Source organism: Dermochelys coriacea, chromosome 3, assembly GCF_009764565.3.
Source record: "Dermochelys coriacea isolate rDerCor1 chromosome 3, rDerCor1.pri.v4, whole genome shotgun sequence".
NCBI classification, from domain to species: Eukaryota; Metazoa; Chordata; order Testudines; family Dermochelyidae; genus Dermochelys; species Dermochelys coriacea.
In genome coordinates this window covers 109,216,930-109,239,826 of record NC_050070.1, presented here as the reverse complement: position 1 = coordinate 109,239,826, position 22,897 = coordinate 109,216,930, and the positions used below count along the sequence as shown (strand labels likewise).

General features: G+C 37.9%; 1 protein-coding gene across 4 annotated transcripts in view; it reads right to left on the bottom strand.

The window, feature by feature from the left end:
* Window positions 1-22,897, bottom strand: part of VTA1 (vesicle trafficking 1) — an 88,722-nt gene that overhangs the window by 59,435 nt on the left and 6,390 nt on the right. Inside the window, exon 2 of one of the 4 annotated variants that reach the window (XM_043511111.1) lies at window positions 11,062-11,170. The exons of 2 other annotated variants lie outside the window; for them this stretch is intronic. In XM_043511111.1, the coding sequence (XP_043367046.1) occupies window positions 11,062-11,113 (52 nt within the window). In that variant the 5' untranslated portion in view covers window positions 11,114-11,170. Of the gene's footprint in view, window positions 1-11,061; window positions 11,171-12,434; window positions 12,457-22,897 lie in introns of those variants that run through there. One more of the 4 variants, XM_043511112.1, reaches the window with a different exon arrangement.

The window sequence follows — 22,897 nt, the reverse complement described above, 5'->3', positions numbered from 1 at the left end:
TGCTGTTGGGGGATCTATCTGGGAAAGGATAAGAGACTATTTCTCACCATCCACTAGGAGGCCCGGAGAGCACATTTGAGACTCAGAGTTTCCTGATGTTAGCTACCTCTGATGAGCCAGTCATCCAAGTACAGATAGACATAAATGCCCTTTTTCTACAGGTGTGCTGCCATCTTTTGTAAAAGCTCTTGGTGCTGTGGACAGAATCTCGTACTGATAGTGATTTGGTCCCACCATAAATCTCAGATACATCCTGTGGGCTGGGTGAATGGCAATGTGGAAATATGCATCCTGTAAGTCGAAAGCGATAAATCAATCCTGAACCTGAAGTGATGCCATAATGGAGGCAAGCATTACCATTCTTTACTTTGAGGTGCTGTATTTGTTCAGTCTCCTCAGATCTAGGATAGGACAAAGACCCCCCCCCTTCAGAATAAGGGCATATCAGGAATATAAATCTCTTCCACTGTACTACCTCTTCTATAGCTCCTAGACAAAGTAAAGAGGCCACTGCTGTTTGTAACAGACTCATGAGAAGGGTCACAAAAGACAGATGGGGAAAGTCCATGGGGCAGGGGGCAAAGAAAAAGAAATGGAAGGGGTAGCCACGGGACGTCCAGCACTCATTTGCTACATATAAGCACTCCTCTGTCAGTTGTTATCTCTGACCAGACCCAATAGATGACGGTGAGGTGATTTCCGAAGGTCAGGTCTGGGATGGTCTTGATGTGGCTCTCAACACCCTCATCAAATCTGCTGACTCTGGGAAGAATCATGGTGTGTGAGAGAGGAGGACGGGCATGCCTCCTGAGGTTGCTCTTTGAGCAAGTATTGCAGTTGGCAACTGTGGGAATAAGCCTGTATTCTTTGTCTATGAGGGGCTGATATAGGAAGGGCCTGAATTACAGCATTGTGATGTAGATCTCTAAAGAGCTCAGCACTGCCCTGGAATACTTGAGAGAACAGAGTACCTCTTCTGACTGCTTGCTGAAGAGCTCTATGCCCTCAAAAAGTAGGTCCTCTACCGTCACTTGGATTTCTTTTGGAACCCCAGACACCTGTAACCAGGAGGCCAAGCACATTGTGACTGCTGTAGTCATGTGGTCAAATCAGACTTGTCTACTGTCAGTTGTAGCGCTGTTTTCACTACCATCTGTCCAGCTCCTCTCCAGAGTCCTGCAGGAGCCTAGATAGAAAGAGGATTACTCTTTTCCCCCTCATCAGAAAACTATTTAGTGAACTGAGTCTGGTAGTTCGTGATGCAGAATTGGAGGGAGGCTGATAAGTAAACCTTTTGGCCAAAAATGTCCAGTTCCTTGAAGACTGTATCTTTTAGAGTCCCCTTGTGAAATTAGTCATTTCCTGGACTGCAGTACCACAAGAGACCCTGGTGTCATATGCACATAAAATGTTTGAAGACTAAGTGGAAATTGATAATGCTTTTCTACTCTGCAGAAGGGGAAGCAACGTTGGGGTATGTTACTGTCCGTCTGCTAGGTCCAATATGCTCTCATTGATCGGTAGGGCAATTCCTGTTGACAGTGATGAGCTAAGGATATCAAATAGCTTGTCGTGTTCTTTTGGTTCACCACTAGCTTGATGTACAAGGCTGAAGCTATCTTCAACAGCACGTTTTGGAAGATCCTAAAATCAATGATGGCCAGTGTCAGGGACAAGTTTACTGCTTCATCCAGAGAAGAGGATGCCTTAGGTGGGCAAGGCAATAGGAGATTTTCCTGAACAACCTCTGCATCCTCACAAGTGGATTCCTCTGGTTCCAAATTGGGGGTCCTGGCAATTGATGGGGGATGGTGACTGACACATCCTTCTCTTTCCTGACATGTGATGGGGCTCCATTCTAGACCTGTGGGAAACTAGACCTAGTAAGGCCAGTAAAGTCATTGTGATAAATTGTATGGGTATTGGCCAGACAGTAGTTGGCCTGTCCACTGCCAGTCATGCACCAGAGCTTGGTAAAGGGTGTTTCTGGAATTCCTCCACAGTAATGTTCCAATCTAATAGGAGAGGGTTCCCTGCTCAAAGTCAGGACAAAGGAGGGGCTTGGCGATGGCACGGGGGAGTACATCTCTGGGAAAAGTGGTGTTGATGGGTGCAGGTTTAGAGCTGGTGCCAGTTCTAGTGCTGAGACAAGGGGCAAAGGACAATTCTTCAAAGGTGTACCTTGGTACCTGAAAGGGCTCACTGATTGGTGTCAGTACCAGACCAGGTCTGTGTCAACATCAGTGCCTGAACCATGGTCTCACAATCCTGCTTCTATCCCTTGATGTCCCTTGAAGAGTGTTTGGGGAGACTTGTCTTTGGAGGAATTTTGACCCCTCCTTATGGGACAAGCTCTCTGTGGGTATGCTGCTCAGTGTCTGAAGTAGTCAAAATGGGTGCTGGGTCTCTTTCCTTGGAAGCTGACATAGATGCTTGGTGCCAAGACCGCTGGTGCATAAGGTGCTGGGGATTTTGACACTGGTCCCAGTGGTCCTGGCATCCTTTTAGACTTTTCTCCCCACTGGAACTGGAGGTATGGGTATCTGGTTACTTTGGCACTTGCTGCAGATAGCCTCCTCAACTCCAGCTTGGAAGATGTCTCTTTCATGGATTTCTCCAAGAGATGTAATTTGAGCCTTGTGTTTCCTGATTTTTGGGTGCAAGAGGGGAAAGAGTGTCAGCTTAAGCGCTTGTCAGGGATATGTACTTCCCTGAGGCAGAAAAGACATATGCTGTGCATGATGAGCAGGGTTTAAAGCCAGTGGGTTAAGCGACTATTATGCCGGTAGTTGGCACCCAGCGCCTCATTCCAGCAGGGGATTTCCCCTTGTCTTTTGGACCACCAAAAAAAAAAAAAAAGTAATAAATTAAATGAGAGTGAACAGGAATTTCTTCAGAGTAAAGTTGGGTTTGAAGCTTGAGAAACAGAGTAGACTGGACACCATTCAGGTTCCATCTTGAAGCCATGAACTGTAAAAGGGAACTGAGGGAGGGTGACAGGTTCTCGACATTTTCTGCCCTCATACTGGAGCACAAAGAGGCAAAGGACACATAGCATCCATAAGGGCAGCCTGTCATTTGAAAGATTCCAAACCTGCAGGAATGAGGCACATGTGCATGTACACTGGGATCCACTATGATATATTCAAAGAGGAATTTAAAGGCTATCAGAAAAGAACCTAGACCCTGCACCTGGTCAGTGCAAATATAAAATTAATTTAATAAGCTAGCAATAAAATATTCTAAGTGTTCAGCCTCACGAATAGAGGTATTAAAAGTGTCAGTTCTACATTAGGGCTTGTGGATGCTTATAAACATGCGCTACATTGATAACATCTTCATCATCTGGACCCATGGAAAAGAAGCTCTTGAGGAATTCCACCATGATTTCAACAATTTCCATCCCACCATCAACCTCAGCCTAGACCAGTCCACACAAGAGATCCACTTCCTGGACACTACGGTGCTAATAAGCGATGGTCACATAAACACCACCCTATATCGGAAACCTACTGACCGCTATTCCTACCTACATGCCTCTAGCTTTCATCCAGATCATACCACTCGATCCATTGTCTACAACCAAGCGCTACGATATAACCGCATTTGCTCCAACCCCTCAGACAGAGACAAACACCTACAAGATCTCTATCATGCATTCCTACAACTACAATACCCACCTGCTGAAGTGAAGAAACAGATTGACAGAGCCAAAAGAGTACCCAGAAGTCACCTACTACAGGACAGGCCCAACAAAGAAAACAGAACGCCACTAGCCATCACCTTCAGCCCCCAACTAAAACCTCTCCAACGCATCATCAAGGATCTACAACCTATCCTGAAGGACGAGCCATCGCTCTCTCAGATCTTGGGAGACAGACCAGTCCTTGCTTACAGACAGCCCCCCAATCTGAAGCAAATACTCACCAGCAACCACACACCACACAACAGAACCACTAACCCAGGAACCTATTCTTGCAACAAAGCCCGTTGCCAACTCTGTCCACATATCTATTCAGGGGATACCATCATAGGGCCTAATCACATCAGCCACACTATCAGAGGCTCGTTCACCTGCGCATCTACCAATGTGATATATGCCATCATGTGCCAGCAATGCCCCTCTGCCATGTACATTGGCCAAACTGGACAGTCTCTACGTAAAAGAATGAATGGACACAAATCAGACGTCAAGAATTATAACATTCAAAAACCAGTTGGAGAACACTTCAATCTCTCTGGTCACTCGATCACAGACCTAAGAGTGGCTATCCTTCAACAAAAAAGCTTCAAAAACAGACTCCAACGAGAGACTGCTGAATTGGAATTAATTTGCAAACTGGATACAATTAACTTAGGCTTGAATAGAGACTGGGAATGGATGAGTCATTACACAAAGTAAAACTATTTCCCCATGGTATTTCTCCCTCCCACCCCACCCCCCACTGTTCCTCTGATATTCTTGTTAACTGCTGGAATTAGCCTACCTGCTTGTCACCATGAAAGGTTTTCCTCCTCCCCCCCCTGCTGTTGGTGATGCTTTATCTTAAGTGATCACTCTCCTTACAGTGTGTATGATAAACCCATTGTTTCATGTTCTCTGTGTGTGTGTATATAAATCTCTCCTCTGTTTTTTCCACCAAATGCATCCGATGAAGTGAGCTGTAGCTCACGAAAGCTTATGCTCTAATAAATTTGTTAGTCTCTCAGGTACCACAAGTACTCCTTTTCTTTTTGCGAATACAGACTAACACGGCTGCTACTCTGAAACCTTTAGGAACAATGTTTCCCTTGCCTTATTGTAAAAAATCAAAGTAAAATGGAGTTCTTTTAGCCTTCATATTTTCTGACAAAGTTCCAATCATGTGTTTCATGGAAGAGATTCTAAGATGTTACCCCTGAAATTACTGTACCTTCTGCAAAATAAGGTCTGAAGTTATGTTCTATACCAGGCGTGGCCAAATTTACTAATCCTCCGAGCCTCATACGATAATCTTAAGAAGTTTGCTAGCGGGGCGTGCCTGTCAGGGTACAAGGCTTCTACCCTGCAGTAGGCACCTGACAAGGCTGAAGCCCCAAGCCTCAGCAGACATGCCCCACAGGGTTGAAGCCCCACCACCCTGCCGCAGGGCAGAAGCCCTGAGCTCCCCGCCCCCAGTCTGGTAGGTGGAGAATGGGGGGAGGGACATGGAGTGCTCCATGAGCTGCATTTTAATTGTCCAACAGCCACATGTGGCTCGCGAGACACGGTTTAGCCACCCCTGCCTTATACAATGTAAAAATTTAAAAAGCACAATCCACAATAGTTGATTCAGAATACAGATTTTCTCCATTTCATTTGATTTTTCCACTTGGTTTATCTTATTTATCTATTTCACTGTAACAGGATAACAACTCACAGGTTTTCTCCATATTTTTTTAAACATGGAACACAATGTTGGGGGAGGGGGGAGAAGGAAATTTGGAGACTTTTTTACAAAGATATGCCCATACAATGGTTGAAAGTAAAAAGGTCACTGAAGGTATGTGGAGTCATCTAACCATGTTATTTCATTGCAAGAATAGAACATACTCAATCTATTATAATAAAATAACTATCACCATAAAGTACATTTAATTTTTAGTATTAACTGTACAGTAAATTGGAAACTGCCTCGATAACTCCAGTGAATTAATGCTGAAGTTATCAGTCTGTCCCCCTTCACATCATAATACATTAAATCCAGTAAGACTGCCGAGGGGGGGATGGGGGTAGAGTGTAACAAGCTGATTTTGCAACTGGCAGAGAGACTTGCAGTGATTGTGGTAGGGAACACGCATTCTGAAGGCAGATAAATCAGAGGACATATTGAACTTGCTGTGTAAGTAAAAAAGGGTTCCAAACTTCCTCCAATGATTCTGAAGTAGAGCAGAATCACCTTGGCTATCAGTGATTAGGTTTGAACAGTGAGTCTTACAATTTGGTAAGTCTTTCCAAAGTTTAGGAAATGTACCTCACATGAGCCAAATACCACATTATTTGAAAACCAAATTTCTTCAAAGCAGACAAAGCATGCACTCCTTATTCAGGATCATAAACTGGCCAAGTTTTAAAACGTTAAAATAAATCTCAGTTATTTAACCACAAAAAAGACAAACATTTTTTAGCAGATGAAAAACAACATACTTTTGCCTTCGGTCTCCTCCCTGTACACATTTGGATAATTTAAAAAATAGCCTAACAGCTGTATCATCAACAATGCAATAACAAAAAACAAACACAAAGTTCTAATTTTGAGACTAAATAGGAACTTCAATCCAAAAGATATGTTTTGGGTAAAAGCTTTGAGCAACTGATAATAAGGGTTTGGCAACTGAAAGAAACTCAGTAAGTTTAAAAGCAGATGGAATTTATCATATGTACTCCCTTATTCTTCCCCACCTCCCCAAAAAAACCCCACTTACATTAAGATATAATTAAGTTTAAGTATGTAGCAGTATTTTATTTTTTTTACCCTCCAAGGTGCTGCAATTATCCTAAAACCAAGCATTACAAATTCACAAAATTTAGAATTAAGGATACACTTAAAAGAAACCCAAACATATTAAAATAAGCACATGTGAAGCACCCAAACAATTTTAACGCTGCCCTGCAGTAAGGGCTAACCATATGAATATGATTAAGGCATTTTAGTGTTTGCAGTCCCACATACAATTAAATACATTTTTAAAACACACTAGATTTTTTCCTCTACTTTTTGCCCCCCATGGCTGTGTTACAGGAACACAGAAATTGCCATACTGGATCAGATCCACAAACCATCTAGTCCAGTGATTTCTGATGATGGCCAGCACCAGAGGCTTCAGATGAGCTTGCAAGAAACACTGTATTAGGCAGATGCCGAATAACCTACCTCCCACATTAGGTCTCATCCTAATTTTTAATAGTTAGAGTTTGGCAAAAAACCTGGTAGCATGAGGTTTAATATCGCCTCTAAAATTTGTTGGTATTAACTATAAAAACGCTGGATATTCTTGTTATGCATATAAATATCTAAGCTCTTTTTGAATTCTATTAATTTTTTGGACTCAACATCAGTGATCTAATTCAGATTTTATGCAAAAAATATTTCTTGGTTTTCACTTTTGAATTTATTGCTTTTCAATTTAATTGACTGTCCCCTTTCTCCTAAGACAGGGAGAAAACAGAAATGTCCCATCTACCTCCTCTATTCCATTAAATTGTTTTATATACTTTTTTGAGGTCTCTTTTCTAAGGTAAACAAACAATCTTTTCAATCTCTCTTCATATGAAAGTGTTTCCATGCCCCAGTCATTTTTGTGACCTTTCTCTAACCTCCTCCCCCCACCTTTAGAAAAACTCTGAAATATCCTTTTAAAGTATTCCAGTTGGGAGTAAGCCATAAGCATCATATTTTTCTCCTGTTGCTTATGCAAACTAAGGTCCTGATCCTACAAAGACATACTTAATTTTACTACAGTGAGCAGTCCAAAAGTGAGGTTGAGCATGCATGTAGGTGTTTGAAGGATAAGGGCTTCACATATTTGTTATTCCGACTGCCATTGAACAACGAGCAGATATCTTCATTGAGCTGTAGGCAGCGATGCCCAAATCTTCTTCTCAAGTTCAGGTTGTTCCTTTACTGAATTTTTTAACTGAACCCTAATAGCCAGAGACAAAACTTACTAGGCCCTAAGCATTGCTCAGTAAGATGGAAGTTCTCAATGTTCAGGGGCAACTCCCAAGTGAGAAACCAAATTCCCACCTCTTCCCACCAGTTTGCTGAGGGAAACCAAACATTAATAAATCATAAATTATATTTCCTCATTTCTTTTCTTAAAGAAAATAGACTGAATATTTACATTTCCTTAAACCCAGAAATTTTAGTTTCCATGATATTGCAAAAGCAATAGAACATATAGCTATGATACTTGCTACAGTCACACAAATTCTGTTTTGTCTGACAATGTTTGATTCCTAATAGCCTCATAGGGAGGCTAAGTTGCTTAGTACCACATACAGCACAGAATGAGATCCTCTTTATGCTTTGAATTAAAACTGTATTATTTCAGCCAAAGGTGTCTGCTTTTAAAACAACGAGAACACTTTACACAAGTGCTTAATGGCTCAAGGTGTCATTTTACATAAAGATGATTATGAAGCTCATTTTCCAATTACTTCTCTTCTGTTGAACTTGAAACAATATATTTATTGCTTGTCCCTAAAGGAACCAATAATACTCTGTAAACTGAAGAGCTAGGCTTAAAATGAAGGCAGCCACTTGATGTTAACGTTTTGATCAAAAATATACTCAGTGGAAAGAAAGCCAAGCAGCTGTAACTTCTGAAATAAATGCCATAGTTAGTCATACATTCCAGCTGCAAGAACACACAAATTTCCAAAGTCTTAACTGGACTTGTTAGAAGAGCTTAGGTATTCTTTGTCAGAAAAAAAGTGACCTACAAATCTTCATTACTACTTGTGATCCAAATGTATCTGAAGATGAATAAAAGATGCTGATTACTCATTTTTAATCTCACCTCAGTTTCAAGCAATTTGCTTAATATACAATTACAAAATTATATTACCTTTGCTCCCATGTTCTTAAAATTAATAAAATATTTTAGCAGCTCAAATTCTGTCTACTCAAACAAAACTAAATCAACATGCAGAGACTGGGGTGGTGGAGAGGTAAAGAAAGGTTTGTGGAGTAAGCTACTGCCATAATTTAATACTGCAAGGAGTACTCACTAGTAATATATTATTGAAATCGCTTTAAATCTTTTTATACACAAAGATAGAAATATATTTTACTAATCATTAACAGTTTGTTTCCATTTCTTTTCTTTACTTTTTTTTTTTTTTTTTTTTTTAAGAAGACAGGACATTTATCTTCAAAGTCATAAAGACTTGGCAAGTAATAATTCGCAGAAAAATGTTTTTCAAAGCAACTGAATATTTATGTTTCAATTTGTTGCCCTTAATCTTTGTTCAGTAAATACTAAATGTGGGTGTGCTGGAAGGAATTATACAATGAGTTTTGACACAAACCGTTCTGCTTTTATTTGTGTCACGCAATACTAGTTTATTCCTCCTTTTCTAATGCACAGCACAATTTCACTGTGAGTAGTTTCTTTAATTTGTGCATAGCACTCATTTCTATAACATAGGATATTATTCCAGATTTCAGCCAGGATAACAAAACTATTATTTTTTAAATGAATTTAGTGCTAAATAAAAATAAAATAGCAGCAAATGAAGCTTTATCCACAGAATTGATATTACTGGTAGCTGCTAGCTTCTAATTCTGTCCCACCACATGCTTCTACTCTGGCCTAGAGGGATGACAAATTGTAATGACAAATAGGTAGTTCTCTCTCCAGGAGGGTAGATTTATATATATTTTAAGTTGGATTTTTTAAAATATAAATCTGACTTTTTATTTTATGTAAATTATAATGAGCTTTTCTTTTTAAAAATAAACCTGTTTAAAATGAAATCTGAATTTAATAAAAAATATGTTGAATCTATGACTGTCACCATCAAACATTTTGAGTTAAAGGATGCTTTTCTAAATAAAGAAAAATATGAGGAAAAACATTTAATTTTTGAGATCAAGCTTTAAGAATATGGCACAATAGGTCATGAACTGTAGTAAGGGCTTGATCCTGTGGGGGACCCAGGGACAGTGCTACTGGGTGCAAAAGACTGGCAAAGTGATCACAGGCATTGGGACCTGGCCTCTTACTCCAGGAGACCCCATCATGTATCACATCAGGATCATCCACCTCGGTCTCTTACTCCTATTTTATAGCTTGTCTCTGACTGGTTCAGTTCTCAAAATTATGAATATTTACGAGTCAACTCAACACAGAAGCTTACTCTCCAGTTCATGGAAGAGCACTAACCTGCCCAGTAACTACAAGCCCTTGCTTTGGATGGTTCTAGGCACTTCAATTAAATAGCCTTGCTTGGTCTCCTTGCATGTGTACACAGAATGAGATACAAACAAACAGAGATCCATTAATTTCTCATCTGCTTCCCTCTCTGTCTCTAAATAAATAAAATACTGCAGCGCAAAAGGCATTTGGGTTACACGAGCAGAAGTCTTCCATAGTTTTTAGTTTGTTGTTTTCCCCCAGGGTGAAGAATTGGGGAGCAGTGGATCCAGTTTATGTAACAATGGAGAAGAAACAAAGTGTGCAAAAAGAAAGGAACAATATTGGTGTTCAAGCAGGACCCTGTGGGAAGAAGGAACAGTATTCTTCAGAGTGCAGCCTCTAGTCTTGATTTCAACACCTGGGAACTGGAGGAAAAAACTGCCTTGGCTGCAGGTCATAAGAAAGACCCAACTCAGGAATATTTTCAAGAAACTCCTCTACCATTGGGTAAAACAGGAACACGTGCCACATAGATGCAAGTCCTAATTAACAGAATAAAACACCATTATGAAAAATGCTCCTCAGAAGTAAATGACCTGAAGATGATGATGTGGGCATGCCTGAACAATCTGAATCAACTGGTTAGTAAACTTGTTTTTGCATCATTCTTATGGACTGCTTTCCATGTCCTAGTATGCTAATAAATGATAATCTATGACAAGTTATTGTAATAAAATTGTGTTTTGAATAGATTACTTATGAATTTCAAAATGTTTCAATGCAAATATAATTGGCATATTAATTTGTTGTAGAAATATTTATCAACTATATTATTACTGTTACTGCTGGACTTCTGAAATTTTTTATTGCTCAATATAATCAAACATCCTAGGTGAAGATTTCCTGTTTACAAATAAAGTTCTATTAGACACTTATGCATATTAACTTTTAAAACCATTTTTTTTTCCAACTTGTTTGGTATGCTGTTAGAGATAAGGGTTTAAATAGATTTAGATAATCCGTATATTTATTAATTATCTTCCCTATAAAACCTGGTTTAGAATAAATTTTATCATTTAAAAAGTGGTACAAAGAGTTGCACTAGGAGAAATCTTGCATTTACAATCACTTTTTTAAAAGCAGTGTACTGAGTAATATTCAGTGAGCGACTTCCTTTACCATTTTGTTTTAGGGTCCTTCTTAGACATAAGGTATTATGAACGTCCACCATCTGCAATGTGTACCACCAGCAGCACAGCAACTAAACACACATCAGACAGTAAGTTACCTGTATCCAAAAAAAAAAATATAAAAATAGTACTGTCTTCATCATCCAGTAAAACCATGGATGCGTTGTAATCAGGACCAGCAAATTCCAGCAAGACTCCATAGATGAAAAGATTGCTCGGTTCATTTATGCAACAAATTCCCCCCTTTCATCTTGTTCAGAACAAAACATTTCATTGACATGGTTCAATCATTACGACCAGCCTACACTCCACCCAGTAAAGCAGACACTGCTGGAAGTTTGCTGGATAGAGTGTATGAGAAAGAAATTGAACAGCGCGCAAAAAACATTGATGGGAAATGCGTTAATCTGAGTCTTGATGGGTGAAGCAATGTACACAATGATCCTGTTGTGCTTGTCTGACAACAGAAGATGTTCTATCTTACAGAAGTTCTATCTTACAGAAACAACTAATACATCAGGGAGTGACTATACAGCAGAATACTAAAAAGAAGGAGCAGTAAAAACTATAAAACTGTGAACAAAAATTAAAGTATCAAGTGTGTAGCTTTATCACAGACAATGCTGCAAATGTAGCAAAGATGAGAAGAAATCTAGAAGATAATGGAGGGAACCTGAAACTCACAACATATGGGTGCAGAGCTCATCTGATGTATATTTTAGCCAAAGACTTACGTAAAACTCCAGGAATAAAGGAAAATATTGTTGAAATTGAAAACTATTTCTGTAACAACCACTTTATTTCAGCTTCATGGGAGAGCAATAGGATCCAAACTATTTCTCCCCCAAGATGTACGATGGAATTCAGTGGCTGAATATTTTGAGCTATTTATTAAGAACTGGCCTATTCTGATGACAACTTACCAAGAAAATTGTCACAAAATAGATGGAACTATCACAGACAAAGCAGTAAACATTGCACTAAAGAGAAATATAGAAGACATGCTGAATACACTGAAACCTATTTCCATAGCCTTGAACAAACTGCAGAAAGATTGCTGCTGTACTGCTGATACAGTTGAAATTTGGAAAGGACACGGAAGAAAGAAATACTCAACAACAATGTTAAATTGTAGGCAGGAAAGAAGCAGATAGGTCAAGCTCTTACTCCACCTCATTTTCTTGCCAATATTCTCAATCCAAAGTACCAGAGTAGATTCCTAACTGCTGAAGAAGATGCAGCTGCTATGACATGGGCATCTAATAGTCACCCTTCAAGTCATACCAACCATAATAAATTTCAGGGCTTGAGGTGAACCATTCAACCAATATATGTTTGCTGATGTTTTAAAGAAAGTCTCACCACTCATCAGGTGGAAGTCAATAGCTAAGCCCCTGGAACCATATCATGCTGAAGTGCTAAACTGGCTTCTGACAGCTGTAGCCTCTTTTGCAGGCATAGAAAGATTATTTTCTTCATGTGGACTAATTCATTCGAAGTTGAGAAATCGATTGGGAATTCAAAATGCAGGAAAACCAGTCTCTCTCTTTCAGCCTGTGCATAAAAACAAAGAGGGAGGGATTGAGATTTACTATTTTTAAAAGTTTGAAACACAGCCCAAGTAACTTAGGAGACTGTTGTCTCACTTTCAACAGACTTAGGCAAATAGGAACTTAAGCTCCAGTCACTTTCACTTAGGCATATTTGAGAATTTTCCCAGGCTCACCTGAAATCAATTTTATTCACTGACTACAGTTAATACCTCTGTTTTTTATTAAACCATTTAGTTGTAAATGTGAAATATGTTCTGATAAGAGAAGTTTGTGCCACAACATTTAAGATTGTTTTAATAAAAATAAATTTTATATGCTGTTTTGTGCATTTAATTAAATTCCAGTTACTATCCTATTCCAGTTTGACACAAATCATGAGAAAAAAATTAGTTTTTTGTTGTTAGAAATAAGCAATGTTATTCACTAATTTTCTAACATATTAAAATGTACAATTAATAAGAATCTGAAAATATTAAGCTATATAGTTGCTTAAATAAATGTATATAGTTACAGTATACTCTCTGAGGTAGAAAAAAGATATACAAAATCTAGCACAAAGGCTTTATTTAGTTGTAAGTGAACATGTTTTAATGGTTATACCAACCAATGAGAATGCAACTTTGTTTAGAAAGTAACTAAAGTGCAAATGGAAAACTTGATTAACATCGACTATTTAAATCAAGGTTTCAACTTGGTGATTTAAATCAGGATTTAAATTGCCTTGATTTAAAATCAATCCACCCTGCTTTCCAGACTCATTCAATCTAATGTAGACAATTGTTCTGTAGCAACAGAAACAACTACTCCTTTCACGCTCCTCCAGTGCGGCTGTACGGCCTCCAGCTCTGCCCCAGGCCTTCCATACAGCTGTGTCTCCTAAGTCCTCCTGCCTGGGGTCTGTACAGCAGACATCTACGGCTCAGCGGGAGAAGGACAGTCAGACCCCGTCCCCCAGGTAACGTGGGATGGATGTGGATCATGGGGAGAGGACTGGGAGGGGCCAGGCTGGGGAGGAATCACGTCACATGCCTCCCCCTTATGTCTCTCCCATGAGTGCAGTGTACCAGCAAGAAATGATTTCTACTTGTTCCCCTGTTTATTCCACTATGGAATTAGTAGTTTTAGTATTCATCATGCTACTTTTTTACAGGGTGGCCAAGTCTTAACTCATTTGAATTATCTGACTCAGTACGTTACTTATTTTGCAGTATATATATAAAAAACACCTTGGAGGGTCATATGCTCCCCCTTCCACTACATAATGTGGGAGATGTAGATGGGCAAAGTCAAACAGTAAGAGTGACTGAAAAAGTGTTTGACTCAAAAATTTGAGTCAAACAATAAGTCCTCCCCAAAGATAACAAAACTTGAAATTCCTGATATTTCTAAGGAAAAATACAAGCAGAAGAAAACTTTTTTCCTTTTGGAGGAAAGAATAGCCAGACTACCTTTAAAAAGTAAAAAAGATCCCATCCAAGAAAAAAAAAAATCTATTTTCAGTTCATATTTAATAATATTCCAAATCCTGGAATTGAGGGCGGATCATTTACAGTACCACATTTTAAAACTTACCACAATGTTGTATATGTGCTGGGTGGTCTCATTTTTCAAAAAACACTATGTAGGAGATACATATTTGTACTATTAATACTACAAACTTGATACTGTTTCAAAAAAATTGTATTGAAAATTATAAACAACTATTTTAGAACATACTATTCTCTAAAGAATACCAGCTTGTTAAATAAAATGAATTAATTGGAAAATACAGTTATATTTGCAATTACAAACACATGTAACTCTGAAGTCCAGATGGTAATGCAAATAGGCTGTACAAATCTCCATTAAGAATCCCAGAAAAAGAATGACCAATTCACTCTAAAGCTCTGGTCTTTCAGTGCTGTTATTTAAAGACCAACTTCTGGTCCTCCAATATAAAGCTGGAATAAAACTAGAAAAGTCTGATCTAGCTACACTAAATATGTGCAGCAACATAGCTGTCAATGTATTTAGACTGATTAAAATTGTATTATTTTCTAAAAAACAGGAATTTAAAAAAAATACATGAATTTAAAATTGCTGACTTTAATTAGAGGATACTCATGGTCATTGTGATGAATAACCTGTTCATTTACTCTCAAGGGAGACAGAAATAGGACAGATCTAGGCTCTCAGTCAAAGGAAAGGTACCAGGGGGTTGCCCCATAAAGTACGACGAAGATGCTGGCTATGGTCAGAGCAAACACAACGAAAGTTTAAAATATTATGAGGAAGATGGCAATGGGCAAAAACTTGATCTGTAGACTTGCAAACATTACCTAAAAAGTATCAGGTTTTAATCTTTTACATGGTCAGTATTAATACCTGCATCTTTAATGTTCAAATTACTGCACTTCCACAAAACAATTAAAACAACACACTATCTCCAAGTACACTGTCAGAGTCAATCCAATGCACTTTCTAAAACCTTACTTCAGCTTTAACAATCAGATACTCCAAACATCCCGAATACTTTACACAGAGCTAACAATAGCAAATCAATGGCTTTCCAAGTTAAAAGCTTTACACAATCTAACAGATTCTGAACTTAAGTCTCATAATAAAATAAATTCAACATAAAACTTTTTTTTTTTAAATGAGTGTCAGGAGAAAGCATTTTTAAAAAAGTCTTCTTTGTCTCATAACTATCTGTTTGCTTAGTATGTAACATGAGATACATATACACTATAAAGGAAGGTTTCAGAGTAGCAGCCCTGTTAGTCTGTATTCGCAAAAAGAAAAGGAGTACTTGTGGCACCTTAGAGACTAACAAATTTATTAGAGCATAAGCTTTCGTGAGCTACAGCTCACTTCATCGGATGCATTTGGTGGAAAAAACAGAGGGGAGATTATATACACACACAGAGAACATGAAACAATGGGTGTTATCATACAGACTGTAAGGAGAGTGATCACTTAAGATAAGCCATCACCAGCAGCGGGGGGTGGGGGTGGGGGGGGGACGACGGACGAAGAACATGGGGAGAAATACCATGGGGAAATAGTTTTACTTTGTGTAATGACTCATCCATTCCCAGTCTCTATTCAAGCCTAAGTTAATTGTATCCAGTTTGCAAATTAATTCCAATTCAGCAGTCTCTCGTTGGAGTCTGTTTTTGAAGCTTTTTTGTTGAAGGATAGCCACTCTTAGGTCTGTGATCGAGTGACCAGAGAGATTGAAGTGTTCTCCAACCGGTTTTTGAATGTTATAATTCTTGGCAATGCCCCTCTGCCATGTGCACTGGCCAAACTGGACAGTCTCTACGTAAAAGAATGAATGGACACAAATCAGACGTCAAGAACTATAACATTCAAAAACCAGTTGGAGAACACTTCAATCTCTCTGGTCACTCGATCACAGACCTAAGAGTGGCTATACTTCAACAAAAACCCTTCAAAAACAGACTCCAACGAGAGACTGCTGAATTGGAATTAATTTGCAAACTGGATACAATTAACTTAGGCTTGAATAGAGACTGGGAATGGATGAGTCATTACACAAAGTAAAACTATTTCCCCATGTTATTTCTCCCCCCCACCCCACCCCACCCCCTACTGTTCCTCAGATATTCTTGTTAACTGCTGGAAATAGCCTACCTTGCTTGTCACCATGAAAGGTTTTCCTCCTTCCCCTCCCCCCCCCCATGGCTTATTTTAAGTGATCACTCTCCTTACAGTGTGTATGATAAACCCATTGTTTCATGTTCTCTGTGTGTGTGTATATCAATCTCTCCTCTGTTTTTTCCACCAAATGCATCCGATGAAGTGAGCTGTAGCTCACGAAAGCTTATGCTCTAATAAATTTGTTATTCTCTAAGGTGCCACAAGTACTCCTTTTCTTTTTACTATAAAGGAAGAAGCCACAAAAAAAAACTTAAGAAAATTGTTGACAAGGTTTGAAGACAGGTTTTACATTTGCTCAGTTTCTCTTATTGACATAACCAAGGGAAATGAAAATCCACCTGTTTTTTAAAATACTAGCTGAAAGAATGAAAGGAGATTCCCCTGTCCTATTTTTTTTTTTTTTTGGTTTGTGGGGGAGATTTAAAAACATGTGTTTTATCTATGGCCCTCATTACTATAGTATCTAAGTGCTTCACAAACTTAAATGTATTTATCCTCACATCCCTCCTCTGATGTAGGAGAATACTATATTCCCCATTTTCTAATGCTGAAGTGAGGCACAGAAAGGCTAAGTGACTTGTCTATGGTCATAGAAAAAGTCTATGGCAGACTTGATCCCAAGTCTTTGACTATTGCCCTAACACTGGAGCATACTTCCTCTCTTTAATAGCCTGTGTGAAAATGTATCACAAATGGCACCTTTGCTTGCCTTTGTTAGAAACTTAGAGGATCAGCAGGTTGAAGAATGAAATACACTCAACCCTAAAGCTGGTTCTTCAAGGCAAAGACTGACCTACATTTTCAGGACCATTTTGGGAACTTTGCAGTGTAACTATCTATGCTGTAGCCATTCAACAGATGAAAACATCAGTCTTCAAGACTATCAGTCACACCTATTGTGAGCACTTAATTCACATGAAAGACACAAGCAATGGTATTCTGTATGCAATGGAAAGGTTACAGTTCTAGTTCTTGGTATTGTTAAGGCAATTTATCATATTCCCTATTAAATCCAATCTCGTAGAGATCATAATATTGCTGTTTTTTAGAACACTACTATGACCCAATATATTAATGTGAAAAAACACTAAATTTGGTATTAGAAATGATTAAGAGCTTAGTAAAAAGGTAAGTTTGAGATCTTTTTCAAATACTTGAGAAATTGCTTGAAAAGTAGAAGTAGACAAGTTCAATTAACTGCAGTCATGGGTTACCACATCTAAGATGACACAGCTTGTTCAAAGAAAGAAGTCAAAAAATGGGAATGTCCACACACAAGAAAAATAACTCTTGAGCAACTACAGTTTGTGAAAGCTACAGAAGAGGGTCTGTTATGTTGGCCCTGAAGCAATATACATTGCGACATCTGAGCCATATTCATTCAGTATCGAGATTTTTGTCATCCCAACCCTAGCGGCCTCTAGCGGGAAGGATGTCGGTCTGTAATAATCCCTGAGCTACTGTAGAAGTAGCATTGTTAGCTCCAAACAATCTCATCCAGCTCTCCTCAGTCAAGAAAAAACACCACAATGCAGACTAAAGGGTGGATGGGAAAAGGAACTTCTTTATTTGAAGAGTAGGGTGGATGCGAGGGAGGGGACAAGGTCGGGGAAGTAACATACGCGTTCTAAATTAAACCTTGTATATTAATAACCAAAATGAATTTTATATAATCAATGTCAATTTAGAAAAGAAAAAAAATTACATGAATTCCACAACAGGTCTTCAGATTTAGATCTTGTTTTAGATCACCAGATCCGATCACCTGTTTTAGAAGAGTATACTGCAGAATCATAATACCAATCTACATTCCTATGAAACATCCATCAAAGACTGATCATGTACAATTATATGGGGTTGTCAGTGTGTTGGGAAGGGGAAGAGAGGGAAAGTGTGAAATCACTGCATTTTCTATGGTCGTTTCTTTTGTGATTTGAGCATTTAGCAGTGAGATGCATGTTTTGTAATGTGAAATATGATTGGCAAAGATGTCTTAATATTTTATGATTAAATGGAAATAGTCAACTTGAAAATCATTTTTCTGAAAACGACGACTGCTTTTATTGTGATTTTTAGCTTTTACCATATTTTTTCCCTTTTTGTCCAAATCAAACAGGGATATATGAGATTAGTAAATTCCTTGACCCTGAGAACCAGGGATTTGGATCTCTTCTGCTGGGGTTACCCCTCATTTTACCTAAAGGTCTGATGTTCTTTAATCACCTTATTAGGACACTAAGTGCATGTCTATACAAGGAACTTAGTGCAGAGTAATTTTATGGTGTAAATGCAAAGTGCAAAGGCGCTTCTAGTGCACAGTAAGAGAATCCACACAGGGAGTTAGTGAGAAATCACTAGTGTGCATTAAATTCACATCCATGCTTACTTTGCCTGTCCCTGTGTAGACAAGCTGCTAGATGCAAGAGAGTGGAGATGCTGATCTCAACTTGGGCTCCTCTGCAGAGAATTTTGCCCAAAATGACAAGTTCCAGGGAGATGCCAATGGGAACTATAGTTAGCTGGATGACAGAATATGTTCGAGCTAGAGCTGGGCAAATCACTGATTTTGCAGTTTGCTGGCAATTAAAAAAAACAACAACAATAGAACCCAAGTCAAATTTGAAGAATTCCAGACAAATCTGGCAAATTGAAGTCCATTTCAGATTAAATTAAACATTTTATTCGACCGAAAACATTTTTAAAAGGGCTAGATTCACAAAATTGCCAAAGGAGAATGAGTTGGTGTAAGAAACGTTCTGAGAGAGGTTAAAATGGAGATGTCATGATCCTCAGGTCTGTACTGAGGTCCTAGACCAAGGGTAATTCTCTGACCAGTGGATAAGTAATAGGTTTAATAGTTTACTTAAATCAAAGAATACACACCTGAGAAAACAAGTCTTAATTTCCGAATCATATCTGTTCTACATTTCCATTTCTGTCCATCCCTTAGTATTTTTAAACAATATCAGCAGCTTGATTTCATTGTTCTAATAATTTCCATCAAATACATTTGGCAATTATTAACTTTTATTTACCCTTCTCGTAAGCATTTGCTAAACACACAGATACTTGTTCTTCTGCTGCAACAATAAGGGCAAAGGCATCAGAGTACAGTTTCTCCCTTGCAATCCCCTTAAAGGAATAAGTGCCCACAAACAAAGACAGAGGAAGGAAAATACTTGATATAGGATGAAGGAAACCCATCTTTAAGAAACTGAAGTTGAGGACAATTTATAATTTATCCCATATACTCAAAACGTGGGTCACAGCACACCACAAACTAAATGTCTTTTTCCTTAAATATTGCAGAAAAACAAAAGATTAAAATCTATTCCTTAATGTGTAACCTCAAATCATACACTTAAAAAAACCCATAAAACCTGTTTCCCCATTACTATTAGCGATACGGAAAATAGATTGTTCAACCACGGACACATGTGAATCAGTTTGAACTCTGAAGTCTTAGTAGGTACAATCCTACAAACAAACTTTGTTGCAGACATGTAATAAATGCATGTTTCCTTCCAGTATGTAGAAACTCCACAGAACTCACCTTTTAATAAACAAGAAATCTTCTGGGCACAATATTTTATGCTTTTGAATTCTAATAAGCCTAGTTAAATGTATAAAGTACATAATTGACAAAGATGTTTTTCAATGGAAAGATCTAATGCCATTTAGTTATATACTGCTTCAAAAAAGATTAAATGGTTACTCAAAATTTTCCTAATAAGCAAAAAATATATCAAGTTACAGTAGAACATTGTTTTTGCAACTATAACCAAGTGCAACGGGAAAAATATTTCTTGCTGTCTATAATTAGTCCTGTACCTCAATAATATCCAAGTTTTTAAATTTATCACTTATGCTAACACTTTACTGGAACTTGAAATTTCAGTTGGTGCTAATTTTGAAAAACACAAAGTAGGTTTTCATTAAGCAACATATTACAGGTTTCAGAGTAGCAGCCGTGTTAGTCTGTATTCGCAAAGAGAAAAGGAGTACTTGTGGCACCTTAGAGACTAACAAATTTATTAGAGCATAAGCTTTCGTGAGCTCCGATGAAGTGAGCTGTAGCTCACGAAAGCTTATGCTCAAATAAATTTGTTAGTCTCTAAAGGTGCCACAAGTACTCCTTTTCTTTTTGCAACATATTACAGTATGTCAAACACAGGTGAGGGCAAGAGGGTCTACACTGTAGCTGCTGTATAAAACAAGCAGACAGAAATAGCTCGGTAATGCTAAACAGAATGAACCATACAGAAATGCAACACACTGCACAGACCTCAGCCTTAGAAAGGCAAGAAGGTCAAGCAAAGCTTCCTTATTCTTTATCACTTGTTACAAGAAAAAATGACATTGGATCTATTGCAGGTAGAAAAGGTCATGTCTGCCAACATTTTATTATTCCCCAAACTCCCCAAAGTGGAAAAACCACATTTAACTGCTGAAAAATGTTGGCCAGAGGCTTTTTCCTCTGTTCCACTCAGCTTTTCAACCAAACTATGGGCAGCTAGAGTTCTGGGAGAAGTAAGCAACTTGAAATCTTGTATGCGTTTTCTTCCCTTGCATTTTAGGAAAATCACTAATGCACATGCTGAGTAAGGGCTTTTTCAACTGTCATCTGTCCAAAAGATTAATTTGAAGATGATGGGAAAAGGAGAAGGGAGATCTGAAAAAAAAAAAAAAATCTAGGGATCAAATTCTTTTTGCACCTATTTTACACCAGTTAGTCCAATGATTTAAACAGAGATACTTCAGATTTATAACACTGTGTTACCAGAATCAGGCCATATATCTCTGCTTCTTAGAAGTTGCTGGAACACACTGACTATTATCACTTATACTATTTTATACTGCATTTACTGAATATGGAAATATGATTTATGTATGTACTATAGTGTTGAAGAGATTCAGGGACAATAGTGTTGCTTTCAGTACACCTGCATAGCTATCAATACCTTTAAATTAGAGCTACAGTAAGTAAAATGAACACAATTTAGTTAATAAATAGACTCTTGAAAATTTACAGGCTAATTTGAAAAGAGCCAAGAGTGAAAGGTTGAAAAAAAAAAAATCAGTATTGAAGAAGTTTCCTTCATCAAACCACTACAACAGAAGTGAAAACTTAGTTACAAAAACAAGTAATTATCTCTCAAACACAGTTATTTTGCAAGTTTATTTTCCAGTCAGGCTGTCTTTGATATTACTTGGGGACATCTTTTTCTTTAGAAATTGAACAGGCCAGAGATTATTATCAGAGTTTTCCTCCTTGTGTTTAGAAAATGACATCCCTTGAACAAGTCATACAACTCTATTAAACAATCTACCCTCCACACATATTACTTAATGAAGGAAGAATTCCACCTTGTTCCCCATTAATAACCTGTGCCCTTTTCTCCAGTGGAGCTATACAACTTTTCTTTTAGACATTACTAGATAGTAAATCTGATCATTCGTGGGGTGTAGAAACAGCTCGGCACTGAACAAGCATCATTGAGAAGACCTTGCCATATGATTAACACAAACTATTTAATACAGCCTAGAAAAGGAAATGCTCAAAAAAAAATCTTTTACAATACACAGTTTAAAATAAACATAGTTTAAGTCCAAGGTATAGTCTTTAAAAACTATTATAGTCTAACAAATAAATACTTCTAAAATGTACATCGTTCTATTTAAAATTTTTTGTTTGCTATTTTTGTGAGACAAATCATATGTTACACTTTGCTTCTTGATTTTTAGTTATTACTTAGAGGTAGAAAATCCGACTACGAACTCAAGTTCCATAACACAGACTTAACACCCACTATCCGTTGAAATGGGGGGGGGGGAGAAGGGAGGGAACAGCAGGAAGTTACATAAAGAAGTAATATCAAGGAGTGGTCACTACTGATAATTTTACTGCTAAACAATGTGCAGAAATGCCCTTAAGCCCTGGCACTGCCAACACTCATGAATGTGTTTAACTTTAAAACCTTGAGTAGTCACAAGAACTCAATGGAAGTACTCATCATAGTAAAGTTAAACACACACTTTTATAGGATTGAAGCCTATCTCCTTGATCCTGAAACTCCTTGTCCCTGCATGGAATCCCACCAACATGGAGTTCAAAAGGGTTCTCCACCACATCAGAAGTTGCAGGATTGGAGCCATACAATATAGCAGGAACAGTTTCATTGCTAGAGATGGGTCGGATGTCTATTTGTATGAAACACTACTTAAAGTTTTGAAATAATTTCAGTGATGACTGATTCTTTTGCTCTGTGACATTTAAAAAGGATTCAGAATCTAAACAGTGTTTGGTTTTGAAAACAAGATGTCATCACTTTTTACTTTAAGTTGTAATGAGAAACATTATGTCACTGGAACATATTCTTCTGCTATGTTCAATAACACAGTAAGCACACTTAAGTGACCAAATGGAAAAGTCAAGGCCACCTACACTAATTTAAAGCTCAAGCAGGGATGTACCATAAATGATATAAAGCTAATTGGCACTTTATCTCCTCTCCCTTAAGTATTTATTCACTGAAGTACAAATATCACAAAATACACTCAAATATCACAATATATTAAGGTGTGATAAAAAGTTAGTTTTTTTCCTAC